The sequence below is a fragment of the Chiloscyllium plagiosum genome, chromosome 1 (genome assembly GCF_004010195.1).
Source record: "Chiloscyllium plagiosum isolate BGI_BamShark_2017 chromosome 1, ASM401019v2, whole genome shotgun sequence".
In the NCBI taxonomy this organism is placed as follows: domain Eukaryota; kingdom Metazoa; phylum Chordata; class Chondrichthyes; order Orectolobiformes; family Hemiscylliidae; genus Chiloscyllium; species Chiloscyllium plagiosum.
In genome coordinates this window covers 62385156-62400686 of record NC_057710.1, presented here as the reverse complement: position 1 = coordinate 62400686, position 15531 = coordinate 62385156, and the positions used below count along the sequence as shown (strand labels likewise).

The 15531-nt window shown below is 40.2% G+C and overlaps 1 protein-coding gene across 9 annotated transcripts in view; it reads right to left on the bottom strand.

The window, feature by feature from the left end:
* rusc2 (RUN and SH3 domain containing 2) overlaps positions 1–15531 on the bottom strand; it is a 128524-nt gene that overhangs the window by 25818 nt on the left and 87175 nt on the right. For all 9 annotated transcript variants that reach the window (XR_006311386.1, XM_043688079.1, XM_043688072.1 and 6 more), the window contains 2 exons: positions 15070–15244; positions 7466–7571 (listed from right to left, as the gene is read on the bottom strand). Coding sequence is in view for 8 of the 9 variants with exons in the window: in XM_043688079.1 (XP_043544014.1) it covers positions 7466–7571; positions 15070–15244 (281 nt within the window). In the remaining variant the exon portion in view is untranslated. The remainder of the gene's footprint in view (positions 1–7465; positions 7572–15069; positions 15245–15531) is intronic.

The window sequence follows — 15531 nt, the reverse complement described above, 5'->3', positions numbered from 1 at the left end:
GCCTAACCTTGGCCGTGGGTAAAATCCTGGAATCCATTGTGAAGGATGAGATTTCTGAATACTTGGAAGTGTATGGTAAAATAGGGCAAAGTCAGCATGGTTTCATCAAGGGGACGTCATGCCTGACAAATCTGCTAGAATTCTTTGAGGAAGTAACAAGCAGGTTAGACCAAAGAGAGCCAATGGATGTTATCTACCTGGATTTCAAGAAGGCCTTTGATAAGGTGCCAGACAGAAGGCTACATAATAAGATAAAAGCTCATGTTGTTAGAGGCAAGGTACTAGCATGGATAGAAGCTTGGCTGTCTGACAGAAAGCAGAGAGTGGGGATCCTTCTCACGATGGCAGCCAGTGACAAGTGATGTTCCTCAAGGCTCAATGTTGGGACGACAACTTTTCACTATCCAGTAACGATCTAGATGATGGAACGGAGCGCATTTTGGCTCAGCTTGCAGGCTATACAAAGATTGTTAGACAGACATGTAGCATTGAGGAGAGGGGCTGTAGAAGGATTTTGACATGTTAGGAGGGGAGGCAAAGTAGTGGCAGATGGAGTACAATGTGAGAAAGTATGAGGTCATGCACTTTGGTAGGAAGAATAGAGGCATGGACTATTTTCAAAATGGAAAGAAAATTCAGAAGTTTGAAGTGCAAAGAGACATGGGAGCTCTAGTCCAGGATTCTCTCAAGGTAAACTTGCAGGTTGAGTCAGAGGTTAGGAAGGCAAATATAATGATGGCATTTATTTTGAGAGGACTTGAATATCAAAACAGGGATGTACTTCCAAGGCTCTACAGGGGTCTGGTCAGGACACATTTGGAGTATTGTGCACAGATTTGGGCTTCATATCTCAGGAAGGATGTACTGGCCCTGGAGCGTGTTCAGAGGAGGTTCATGAGAATGGTCCCAGGAATGAAAAGCTTAACATATGAGCAACATTTGAAGATTCATACTTGATGGAATTTAGAAGGATGAGGGGGGATCTAATTGAAACATACAGAATGCTGAATGGCCTAGACAGAGGAAATGTTGGGAAGATATTTCCATTGGAAGAAGACAATAGAACCTGAGGGCATAGCCTTAGAGCAAAGAGAAGACAACTTAGAACAGAAGTAAGGAGAAACTTCTTCAGCCAGAGAGTGGCGAGTCTATGGAATTCATTGCCACTGAAGCCTGTGGAGGCCAGGTCATCGAGTGTATTTAAGACCAAGATAGATAGGTTCTTGAGGATCAAGGGGATCAAGGGTTATGGGGTGAAAGCAGGAGAATGGGATTAAAAACAAATCAGACATGATTGAATGGCAGAGCAGACTTGATGAGCTGAATGGTCTAATCTCTGCTCCTATGTCTTACTGATAGCATAAGGGGTCATGGAGGTAGTTGACAGACATGGGTTGGCATGAAAAGTACAGGTTCATGGCAAGTGATGGTGGTGCATTAGTTGGTATCAAGTCACCATGGACTGTATGTGAGGCAACTATGGACAACTTAATTCTCCACCAGCTAAAACTGGGAGCACTGCAAATATAGGACACGAGTTCCAGGCTTGCCAATGTGGCCGGTAAATGTTCAAAGGTTGCGACAATTAGGTGCAGTTCATTTTGGGATAAAATGCAAAGTACTTGTGGAAGAAACCGTTTTTATTGTGTTTTTATCTTCATTATGCAATAGAGACTAGAAGTCTGAAAAATTATTTGGTGCACTTAAGAAATTAGATTAGATTAGATTAGATTACTTAGATTAGATTAGATTAGATTAGATTAGATTAGATTAGATTAGATTAGAAATTACTTGGTAGTTTCCATTTCCTACAAGTGGGTTTTCTCTGCAAGTAAAAGTGTGATCATTTAAGATAACAAACAAAAGTAGTCATAAACCTGAAGGTCGCATAAAATGGAAACATTAATCAGATTATCATTATGATAATCAGTGGTCACCAACAAGGGTGGAATTTCATGCCCATCTCCACATTTGTTTATAATTCAGCTCATCAAGTCTGCTCTGCCATTCCATCATGTCTGATTTATTTTTACTTGTGAATCAGATCTGGTCACAGGATGTGGGTGCTTTGGAGAGGGTACAGAAAAGGTTTACCAGGATGTTGCCTCGTATGGGGGTTTACAGCTATGAAGAATGGTTAGAAGTACTGGGGTTGTTTTCACTGGAATGCAAGAGATTGAGGGGCGACCTGATAGAAGTTTATAAGATTGTGAATGGCATGGATAGAGTGGAATTTATGAGGCTTTTTCCCAGGGTGAAGGACTCAATTAGTACAGGACACAGGTTCAAGGTATGGGGCATATTTTTCACACAGAGGGTGGCGAATGCCTGGAAGGCGTTGCCAGAGAAGGTAATGGAAGTAGACGCAATTGCAGCATTCAAGAAGCAGCTGGATGAGGAATAGAAGGATACGGATTCATGTGAGGTTTAGTGAGAAATTTGCTCGAGTGACCACCTAGTTAAGTAGAACCAAATAAAGGGGGGGGTTTACATATTGATTTCTCTTGATTAAACAGTAACTAGAGCATCAGGAGCATCAGGTGCCCTACCCGTGAAATTTGGCAACTCTGGAAGAGTTCAACCACCACCACTGCTGGTGACCATTCACTTTCCAAAATCATGTGTACAGCTGCAGCTTTTTACAGATTGCTTAGATCAACTGGAGCAGCAGGTGGACACAGTTAGGATCATGCAGGAGGTCGAAAGGCTCACAGACAGGAGTTTCAGGGAGATGGTCACACCCAATGTTGAAGCAGATAGATGGGTGATGGTCACAATGGACAGGCAAGCAGTGCAGGAGTTTCCTTTAGCTGTCCCCCTCTTAAATAGGTATATTGTTTTAGGCACTGTTCAGGGGATAACCACAGCAGTCACCAGAACCTGCTCTGTGATACAGCATTGTGTGTCAAAGTGCAGGTGGTAGTTGGGGACTCAACTGGGTATTTCTGTGGCCACAAACAAGACTCCAGTGGTACACATTGGTACCGATGATATAAGTAGGAAGAGTGACAAAGTCCTGCATGGAGAGTTCAGAGAGCTAGGCCGTAAGTTAAAAAGCAGGACCTCCAGGGTTGTAACTTTGGGATTACTGTCCATACCACATGGTAAGGAGGCAAGGAATAGGAAGATAGTACAGCTTAACAAGTGGCTGAAGAGCTGGTGCAGGAAGGGAGGGTTCAGATTTTTGGATTATTGAGATCTCTTCCAAGGCAGATGGTATCTGTACAAAATTGAAAGTTTCCAATTTAATTAGAGAGACACCAGCATCCTGATGGGGAGGTTTGCTACTGCGACTCGGGTGGATATAAACTAATAAGTCAGGGGTGATGGGAATCAAGCAACAGGTCACAAAGTGAGCATAAGATCGATGTTAACAGAATATAAAGGCACAGCAGATCAAACAACCATGTTGAGGGAAGGAATCATAAAAGATCAAAATGTGAGTTGAACATTGCAGCAAATGATTGTGATGAACAATAATAAGTAAGGATGAAGAGTGTGGAAAGTACAATAAATTATTAAAAGACAAAGACAAATCAGTAGAACTTATTTAAAAACTTCATACCTAAATGCATGCAATATTCAGAATAAAAACAATGAACTGATGGCACAAATAAAGACAAATGGATACGACTTGATGGGGATTATTGAAACAGGAAGATCAGGACCGGGAGTTAAATGTCCAAGGGTACTCAGTATTCCGAAAGTATAGACAAGAAGGAACAGAAGGTGGAGTTGCTTTACTGGTTAAGGGTAACATTAAGAAATAATATTGGCATAGAGACCAAAATGTTGATTCAGTCTGGGTGGAAATAAAAAGGCAGAGAAGGAATGCCTTAGTAAGAATAATTTGCAGGCCCCTGAACTGTACTTCTGAAGTTGGACATAGTATAAACCTGAAAATAATGAGGACTTGTGGGAAAGGTACAACAGTAATTATGGGGGACTTGAACATGCATACGTTGACTAGATTAATCAACTTGGCAAGGGTAGCCTCGAAGAAAGGTTTATAGAGGGTACAAAAAATTATTTCTTAGAGCAACACGTCATGGAGCCAACCAGAGAACTGGCTATTTTAGATTTGGTACTATGTAACAAGAAAGGATTGATAAATGGCCATATTGTTAAGAATTCTCTTGAAAGGAGTGACTACAACATACCAGAGTTTCAAAGAGTGAAGACAGATCGAAAGAGTGAAGACAGAGTCGAATGCGTGAGTTTTAGTGTTTGGAATACATAACTAAACAGGCCAGAGGGAGGAGTTAGCCCAAGTGGACTGGACAAAAATATGACAGGGCAGGACTGGTGAAGAACAATGGCAAATACTTTGGGAGCTACTAAATACCTCTCAATTAAACTGTAGTCCTGAGAGGAAGAGGAATTGTAAAAAGATGAAAAATCATCCATTGCTTGACAAGGATGTCAAGGATAACATAAAGGCAAATACTAGGATATATCATACTGTAAAAGTTAGTGGCACTCTAGAGGAATGGGAGAACTTTAAATATCAGCAAAAAGTTATTAAAAACAAAATTTAAAGAACTAAGATGTACTACAAAAGGAAACTAACAGAAAACATAAGCACTGATACCAAAAGTATATAAAGAACAGAATAGTAAAAGTCCATGTTGACCCTGGGAGAATGAAAATGGTGAGGTAATAATGGGAAACTCAAAAGACAGAGGCACTAAACAATATTTTGTCTCTGTTTTCACTGTGGAAATAATAATTTCTTCCCAAAAACTGCAGTTACTGGAGGAATTTGGTGAAACTACTATAACTGGGTAGAAGACAAAGGCAGATAAGTCCCCAGGGCCTGATGGCCTGCACCCAAAGTGGCAACAGAGATAGTGGATGCAATGGACATGATTTTCCAAAATTCCCTGGATTCTGAAAAGGTATCAGTGGATTGGAAACATGCAAAGTGGCACCATTATTCAAAAATAGGAGATAAGCAAGAAGTGGGAAACTCTAGACCAGTTATTTTGCCCTCTGTACTGGAGAAGTTGCTGGAGTCAATCATAAAGGAAGAGATAACTTGGAAAAACAAAACTCAATTCACCAGTGTCAGCACAGTTTCATGAAGAAGTACAAAGTGAGGACTGCAGATGCTGTAGATCAGAGTTGAGAGTGTGGTGCTGGAAAAACACAGCAGGTCAGGCAGCATCCGATGAACAGAAAAATTGACGTTTTGGGCATAAGCCCCTGATTCCTGATGAAGTGCTTACGCCTGAAAAGTCAATTCTCCTGCTCCTCAGATGCTGCCTGATCTGTTGTGCTTTTCCAGCACCACACTCTCGACATAGTTTCATGAAGGGTGAGTCCTGCTTGACAATGCTGCTGGAGTTCTTTGGGGATGTAACCAGCAAGATGGATAATGGGAATCTGGTGCATGTGGTAAATCTAAACTTCCAAAGGTATATTTCAAGGTGTCGCATATAAGATTGATCCCAGGGAGTAAAGGAGCTTGGATAGAGGATTGGCTGACTGGCAGGAGCATAGGGTCGGGATAAATGGGTCCTGTAACTAACGGGGTGCTACAGAATTCAGTTTTTGGACCTCAACTATTTACAATCTATATAAATGATTTGCAAGCAGGGACAGAGTGTAAAATTTGTGGATGATACTACAATAGGTGGGAAAGCAGGCTGTGACAAGGAGATAGTTTACAGATGGATATTGATAAACTAGGAGAATGGGCCAGAATCTGGCAGATGGAGTTCAATGTGGATAAATTTATTTTGGCCAGAAAACAAAAGACCAATTATTTAAATGGGAAGCAGAGTGTAATGCTGAGGGATCTGGGTGTCTTTGTACAAGATTTGCAGAAACTGGGTATATAATAACAAAGGCAAATGGAATCCCTGGCATTTATTGCGAAAGGACTGGATTATAAAAGTACAGAAATGTTGTTACAATTATATAAGGCACTGGTGAGGCCACACCCTGGAGTATTTGCCAAGTTTAAGTATCCTTACTTGAGGAAGGATGTGGTGGCACAGAAGACTATGCAAAGGTGCTTCACCAGGTTGATCCCAGGGATGAAAGTGCTGTCATATGAGGAGTGGTTGAATAGCCTGGGCTTGCACTCACTGGAGTACAGACGAATGAGGGGGGAATCTGACTGAGGTATATCAATACTAAACGGGTTGGTAAGAAATACATTGAACAGATGTTCCCCTTTTGCGGGGCAATCTCAAACAAGAGGTTATAGATATAGCGTGAGAGGAAGTAGGTTCAAAACTGAGATAAGGACAAATTATTTCTCTCTCAGAGGATTTTGAAACTGGAACTCACTGCCTCAGAGTGCAGTGGAGGCAGAATCAGTCAACATATTCAAGAAAGAAATTGATATGTTTCCAATGAAAGGCAGGATAGAAGGCAATGGGGAGTAGGCAGGAAAGTAGAGTTGAGTCCAGAATAAAATCAGCAATGATCATGTTCAATAGTGAAGTGGGCTTGAAGGGCTGAGTTGCCTACTTCTACTCCCAAGGCCGATATTGTGGAGTAATCAGTCGGGCAAGTAAAGACCTCGCAGACTTCCCACCTCCAGTCCACTTAAGCATTTGGCAGGAAGGCAGTCGGATGGTCTTCCTGATTGATTCACCAATTGAGAACTTTAAGTGCATTGAGATCTACATCCCACGACTAAGTTCAATATGCAGGGGAGCACGACAAGCAAATCAGGGCTCCTGTGGGAGTCCCACATTGAAAGACATTCGACACCTGATCAAGGGATTCAACATCGGGAGTTGGGATCCTGCTGAAAGCCAGTCCCTGACCTTGCTGCTGACGTATTTCTGTGCAATAGCTGTCTGTTCACCCCTACATTTGACATTACTCATGTATGGCCGAGGATCCAGCTCAGTGGTTGGCCTCAGGCACCTCTCCATGGTGCTACCATTCAATAAAGCAGCTGGTCTCTGATTGGCTGAAAGCCAGATTTCTGTTTGCGTGGTGCTTCATCCAGGTCAGCCTTCGCACTGCCCAGTTATGTACCTAAGTTAATGCAACAGGCTTTCTCGAAAAAATGATGCAGGGGCTCTCACTGGCTCTCCAGAGGATTTAGAAACTATGGAACTCACTGTCTCAGAGTGCAGTGGAGGCAGAATCAGTCAACATATTCAAGAAAGAAACTGATATGTTTCTAATGAAAGGCAGGATAAAGGGCGATGGGGAGTAGGAAGGAAAGTAGAGGTGAGACCCCCATCAACTCCATTAAATACTGCCCAAAATGTGGTGACAAAAGTAAGGTTTACTCCAAAGCTTTGTTTGGACTTGAACTTAAATACTATTTCAAAATGCAATATAGATGAAGGATTCAACAAATCTTTATAGCAACTTTCATCTCTATTCACTGAAGACATAAATTTTCTTAAAATACACCCCAAAAAACCATATTTGCCATCATTTTGAATACTGTTTGTGCAATATTATTTTCAAGTTCTAATAATTAGTAACTTACTTCAGAAGGCCAAAAATGAATGCATTAAATCTTGTGCTGTGACTCGTTAATTCAGAATACTGACTTATCTTGCAAAAAAGATTGTTAAGTGCCTTGGTAGAAGGACCTGAAATGAAAACAAGCAAGTGTCAAAACAGTAATGATAGGATAATGCATTTAATTTTGCATGTGCCATTTGAATTTTTGGATGAGCCAAGGTGGTGAATTGAGTTAGAACACAGCTCCTTCAACTTTAGGATCTTGAATTTCAACAAATTTTGCAAAACTCAGGCTGAAACAATCTCAGTCCCTCTTCTTTGACATCTGTTAAAGGTTCTGAATACAATTCATTTCACTGGCCGTCTTATTCCACCTTTTGAACGATTGAAGAATAAGCATAAGATTTTAAGTATTTAGTATTAGTTTGGTACTCACTGTTTATGAGTATGTTGTTACATTGGTCAAACAAGAACATCTTTCTTAATTTTTTATGTTTGAGCACACTATATAACTACACCGATGCTTTGTCTCACATAAAGCAAGTAATTTGTTTTATTAATTTTCTTAAGGATATGGTTAAGTATTAAAGTGATAAATTTGAGGGACATGTATTAAGGTCAATAACATATAAGTGCGGCTACTTTCTGAAAAAAAAATCATCATGCATGAACCAGAGATTTCCTGTTGTTGGTGCATGAGGTAAAAGATAAAGCAAAGAGGCAACTGGAAAGTCAGAAAAATTATCCTAACAGAACAGCAGCTGGGGAAGGTAATTACTGCAAGGCAAGAATCTTATTAATTAAGTTGTAATTAAAGTGGAAATTTGATATGTCTGCCTAAAAAAGGCATTCATTGTGAAAGCTTGAAGAACAAAACCAATATTAAAGATACCATTAAGTCCTGGGGCATCAGGGTTTGCTGACAGCAGAACCATCCTTGCCATGAGGTACATCTGAGAAACACAGGAGTCAAGAACAAAACTGTGAGCGAAGGTGATGATAGAATGATAACAGAGGTGAGAACTTTTTTTCTGTTACCTTTTAGTTCAGAAAATAACCGATACAATGGAGATATAGCTAATTATTGGTACAGTTGAAGTTTTTAGTTTCTGATTCAAAATAATGCAAATTCCTTGATATTCACGCTTTTCATTTATATGTCACAAAGTGATTATTTTCCTTTAATTGCATCTATTTCATATATGGAGACATAGAGACATACAGCATGGAAACAGACCCTTGGATCTAAATGGTCCACGGTGACCAGATATCCAAAATTAATCTAGTCCAATTTGCGAGCACTTTGTCCTTCTCCTTCGAAACCCTTCCTGTTCATATACTCATCAATGTTGCCATTGTACCAGCCTGCACCACATCCTCTGGCAGCTCATTTCAAGCATGCACCACCTTCTGCATAAAAATGTTGTCCCCTAAGTCCCTTTTAAATCTTTGCCCCCTTACCTTACACCTATGCCCTCTAGTTTTGGACTCGCCTACCCTTGGGGAAAGACCTTGTCTATTCACCATAACCATGCTGTTCATGATTTTATAAACCTCTATAAGGTCACCTCTCAGCCTGTGACACTCCAGGGAAAACAGCCCTAGCCTACTCAGCCTCTCCCTATAGCTCAAACCCTCCAACCCTGACAACATGCTTCTAAATCCTTTCTGTAAGATTTCAAGTTTCACAACATCCTTCCTGTAGAAGGGAGACCAGAACTGCACACAATATTCCAATAGTGGTCTAACCAATGTCCTGTACAACCGCAATGTGACCTCCCAACTCCTATACTCAATGCACTGACCAACAAAAGGCAAGCATACCAAATGCCTTCTTCACTATCCTATCTACTTGTGACTCCACTTTCAAGGAACTATACATGTGGAAGATGCAAATGATTTAAAACTTTGCATTATGGTGCATTGCTGTACTGTATCCAAGAAATACCTTGAAGGTCTTCAAATAAGTCTAATTATAGAGTCATAGAGTCATACAGCATGGATGCAGGCCCTTTGATCAAACTCCCAAACTAAACTAGTTCCAATCATGCTCCCAAACTAAACTAGTTCCACCTGCCTGCATTTGGTCCATATCGCTCCAAACCTTTCCTATTCATGTACTTATCCAAAAGTCTTTTAAATGTTGTAAATGTACCTGCATTCACCACTTACTCTGGCAGTTCATTCCACGCACAAACCACCCTCTGCGTAAAAAAGTTGCCCTCATGACCTTTTTAAAACTTTCTTCTCTCACCTTAAAAATATGTCCCCAAGGGAAAAGACCCTTGTGTTTCACTTTACCTGACCCTCATGATTTAAAGTATAATGATTCTTTTCGTATCAATGTGATCATGGCAATTATTTTCTAGAGCTGATGCTGCAATATTGAGTGCGTGCTAGACAGAATATTAGATTAGATTACCTACAGTATGGCCCAACAAGTCCACACCGACCCTCCGAAGAGTAACCCACCCTCTGACTGATGTACCTAATACTATGGGCAATTTAGCACGGCCAATTCACCTAACCTGCATATCTTTGGACTGTGGGAGGAAGCCGGAGCACCCGGAGGAAACCCACGCAAGCACGGGGAGAATGTGCAAACTCCACACAGACAGTTACCCCGAGGCTGGAATCGAACCTGGGACGCTGGTGCTGTGAGGCAGCTGTGCTAACCGCTGAGCCACCGTGCCGCCCTGGAGGTGCTGTCTTCCGAATAAAGTGCAAAGGTAAAATCCTGTCTACTCTCAGTTGAATGTAAAAATATGCCTGTTGCCCTGAACAATATCCGTCAATCAGATTATCTTGTTATGGAGGATAAAAGTAACATCTCGGAAGTAGCAATAAATCAGGAGATAGAAGGGAGGAACGCAACAAAATTACAACACCAGTCAAGTAATTGCAAGTAAATTGTCAGAGCTGTGGTATGATAAATGTCTGGGAGCTGATGGAATTCTTCCTAGGACCTTAAAAGAATTGGCAAGTGAAATAGTTGATACGCTGGTTTTGATTTTTCAAAATTCCCTTGATTCTAGGACAATCCAATTAGATTGAAAGACAATTAATGCAAATCATTAAAAGGTGAGGGAGAAAGCAAGAAAGAAACTAAAGATCAGTTAGCTTGACACCTGTCATAGGGAAAACGTGAGCGATTATTAAACAAGTTAAAATAGGGCACCTGGATATATTCAAGATAATCAAATTTTACAGGATTTGGTGAAAGGGAAATCATGTTTGGCCAATCTATTGAAATTTTCTGAGCAAGTAACATGTGCTGTGGATAAAGGAGAACCAATGGAAGTACTGTACATACGATTTCCATTCAACATTTGATAAAGTGTCGAATCAAAGGTGCTGAGAAAAATAAAAGCCAGAATGTAGAGGATAGTATATTTGCATGGATAGAAGAATGGAGCTGAAAAATGTGTTGCTGGAAAAGCGCAGCAGGTCAGGCAGCATCCAAGGAGCAGGAGAATCGACGTTTCGGGCATAAGCCCTTCTTCAGGAATGAGGAAGATGTGCCAAGCAGGCTAAGATAAAAAGGTAGGGAGGAGGGACTTGGGGGAGGGGCATTGGGAATGCGATAGGTGAAAGGAGGTTAAGGTGAGGGTCCTTGTAGAGGGAGGAAGAGAGCTTCTTCAAGGATAGAAGATTGCCTGGCTAACAAGAAACAGAGAATAAAAGGGTCTTTTTCAGATCAGGAAGATAAGACGGATGATGTGTCACAGGGTTGGGTGTTGGGACTTAAACTGTTTACAATTTATATAATGGCTTAGATGAAGGGACTAGAGATATGGTTACCAAATTTGCTCACAACCAAAAGATAGGTAGAAAAGTAAGTTATGAAGAGGACACAAGGAGACTACAAAAAGATATTGATAGGTAAAGTCAGGAGCAAAACATATGGCCAATAGGTTATAATGTGGGGAAATGATGTGATTGTCCATTTGGTAGGAAAATAAAAAAGCATATTATCTAAATAGCAAGAGTTTACAGAGCTCTGAGATTCAAAGATACGCTCTTGTGTATATTGCAAGGGGAGTTTAAAACCGAATTCGGGAGCTTACACTTCAATTATACAGGTCACTGGCGAGAAGATGTAAATGTGTTGGAGGTAGTTTAGAGAGGGTTTACCAAATTAATATCTGGAATGGAAGGTAGTCTTATAAGGCAAAGTTCGACAGACTAGGCTAGTTTCTGCTGGAGTTTAAAAGAGTTGAAAGCAACTTGATTGAAACATACAAAATCCTGAAGAGTCTTGTTGTTTCCTCTTCTTATGGAAGAATCTAAAACCAGGATCACTGTTTAAAAAACAGGGAATACTTAAAGATTCGGCAAAATCTTTCTGTCAATGAGTTATGATACCGTGGAACTCTCTTGCTGAAAATTCGATGGAAGCAGAATCCTTAAATATTTTTAAGGCAGGAGTAGACAGTTTCTTGTTAATGAAGGGGTTGAAAGGTTATCACAAGAGGCAAGGATGGCGATTTATGGTTATAATTAGATCAGCCACAATTTTCTTGAATGTGATCATGATTTGGAGGTGCTGATGTTGGATTGGGGTGTGCGAAGTTAAAAATCACACAACAGGTTATAGTCCAACAGGTTTGTTTGGAAGCACTAGCTTTCAGAGCGCTGCTCTTTCATCAGGTGTTTGCGATGAAGGAGTAGTGCTCCGAAAGCTAGTGCTTCCAAATATACCTGCTGGACTATAACCTGCTGTTGTGTTATTTTTAACCTTGAATGTAATAGCAGACTTGAGGGACTGAATGGCCTACGCCTGTTCCTGTTTCAATGTGGGAACAATATTGGGCTCAGAGACAGCATTCCTGTGGAGACTCAGAGGATCATTACAGCTGAGTTACCATGGCCCTGAGGGGAGGCTGTGAAGAGATAAGGCTATGTCCACAGTCACAATTGATTATCTAAAGGCTGCTGTAGCACCATCCTCTTATAGAATTACCAGTTCAACTAGTATCAGTTTCTTTTTTACAAAAAAAAGCTCTCTTCTGCTTTCTTCACACACTTGGCCTAGTACTAATTCTCTGCCAGTTCCTTCCTCAGTTCCTTTAGTAAGCTTGTCTGGTTCACATTCCTTCACTAACATCTTCCTTAAAGTCTGCTTGTTAATTAAGTTTTGATCACCTTTGCTAACAGCTTTTTCTTTGGCTTCGAGACATTGTTTCCTCACACTTCTCAGTGATACTTTTTTAAAAATGTTTTTTGTGAAGATCTGTACCGCAGGTTGTGGTTAGAGTTGTTGGTCAGTTCGTTGAGCTGATTGATTTTTTTTGCAAATGTTTCATCCCCTTACTAAGTGACATCTTTAGTGCTGTATAGCCGCTGGATGAAGTACTGTTATTGTGATCTGCCCAGAATTTATACACAGTTCTGTCTGTCATGGCGGATGGATCTATTTCCAATTTTGTACTGTAGTGGTCTGTATTCAACATGTTTGCTTATGGCACCAGTGAATGAATACCACGCTCCAGGAATTCCTGAACTTATCTTTATTTTGCCTGTCCCAGTATCATTACACTGTCCCAGTTGAATTGGTGTCCTTCATTGTCAGTGTGTATTGACATGATGGACAGCTGGTCATGTCATTTTGTTGCAAGCTGATGCTCATGTATTCTAGTGGTGCGTTTCCTGCTTGTTTGTCCTGTGTAATCTTTCCCACAGTTATTGCATGGCATTTTGTTTATCACATTCGTCCTGCATGTTGTGGCTATGGGGTCATTTGTCTTGAATAGTATCTGGCGAAGTATGGGTGTTGGTTTGTGTACTGTCATTATTCTCAGAGGATGTAGGAGTCTTGTAGTCAGTGCTGAGACATTTCTAATATAGACTAGGATGATCAGTGTATTGGGGAACACGGTGTCTTCTTGGTGTTGGCATCTGTGAATAAAGCTATAAGGGTACTCATTATGAGCAAAGATTTTGTCTAGGTGTTCCTCTTTTTTACAGAGCTCTGAGGTGTCATAGTGTGTTATAGCTTGTTTAAATAAAGTCTTGACCCAGCTCTGTTTGTGGACGTTGGGGTAGTTACTGTTGTAATTAAGAATCTATTCTGTATGTGTAGCCTTTCTGTGCACTCTGGTAAGGAATTCATCATTCTTCATTCGTCTTCATCTAAGAACGGGAGTTATTCTCTACTTCTCTGGTGAACTTGCTCCTGGTGAATATGGTATTAATAAAAGTGGTGTGTGCTTTCTAACTTGGACCATTTATGATAACGTCTCAGAACTAACTACAAGACTCCTACATCCTCTGGGAATTATGACAGCACACAAACCTACAGCCATACTTCACCAGATACTATCCAAGACAAAAGACTCCACAGCCACAACATGCAGGATGAATGTGATATAAAAAATACCATGCAGCAACTGCGAGAAAGATTATACAGGACAAACAGGCAGGAAATGCACCACCAGAATACACGAGCACACCGACAATGAAGGACACCAATTCAACTGGAACAACATTACAATACTGGGATAGGCAAAACAAAGACAAGCTCAGGAATTCTTGGATGCCTGGCATTCATCCACTGGTGCCATAAACAAATGTATTGAAATAGACCCCATCTGCAGACCACCACAGTACAAAACGAGAAATAGAACCACCTGTCATGACAGACAGAACCACATAAATTCTGGGCAGATCACAACAGTGCTTCATCTGGAGGTTACATAGCATTGAAGACAAACCTAGTAGAGGGATGAAACGTTTGCAAAAAAAAAAATCAACTGGCTCAGCGAACTAACCAACAACTCCAACTTTTTTATATTAAGGGTAATATTAAAGCAGATGTTGGAATTGTTCTAATTTTTAAAGTATCCATCAAGAATAGGAAGAAAATTGTTGAAGAATTGACTGCCATCTAGTGATACTATTAAATACAACTAATTCTAACACAGTCTGTATGAATGCACAACAAAGTTACCTTTACTTCATTCTCAATAGTTTACCAAAATTCTCTTTATACACAATCAATGCAAAGTTATGTGGGTGAGTTTTAACCCCAAATTAAATATGGTTTGGGAATGGGAAATTAAAACACAGGGGAAGGGCATGATGCTGTTCAGGGGCTGGGAGCATTAGAGACACAAAGGGCAAAAGAACAGGAGATAAATGGAGAAGCATAGAATATGGTGCAAAAAACAAAGCGTTGGGGAGAAAGAGAAAACCAAAAAGTGAAAAGAAATGAATAACCAGGGAATAGATTAAAAATGAAAAAGTACAATTTTCAGGGTTTTCCTTTTAAAAATACAGTTATCAGAATTTCATATCTAACTAAATGTGAGAAAATATAGCATATTGGCCCAAAGGTTTTAGTTCGCCATTATAACTGAACGTTCAGACCATCAAAGACATTATTAAATGCCAAGAGTAAAACTGAGTGATAGTTCTTATTGTATTCACGTGTCAGCTTCAGAGCTACCAATTTGTGCTCCTTAACAAAAAGGGAAAATAATAATGCTAGTTACCTAAACTATCAACCAGTCTTAATCTCAATTTTATTTAGTATTGTTGGAAGACCTAATTAAATTGCTACTTGTAATCTGAGCACTGAATATCTTAAGACTTGCTATAGCTGCTGGTGAAAGTGTAAAGCCATACCTAGCTGAGTAGAAGCCTCAATAACAATCCATGGTAAATTTTTCCTTTGGCCTACGATCATATCCAGAATGTATGCCTTCAACCCATCTTGAAGCACATTTTTCACTGCTGGGCACAGGTACTTAAGTACAAGATGACCTACATTGGGACTGACTGTACTGTTCCCAAGTTTGGCCTGTAAAGAAAAAATGCCACCTATCAGACTTCTTATTTGTTAATCCATTTTCTATCATTTTACTGCCAACACCAGTTGCATCTGTGTCAAGGGAATCCAGGAACTGTCCTCAAAAACAAGGCAAATAATTACTTATAAGAAAGAAATGGCACTTGATTACAAATATATGTGCATATATTTAAGCAACAGTACTAAGAACATACTTTCCCTCTATTCGTAATGCTGTAAATGTAAACAATTTATATTCCTAGTTTCCGTGATGGTTAGAAATACAAGACAAGGGAAAA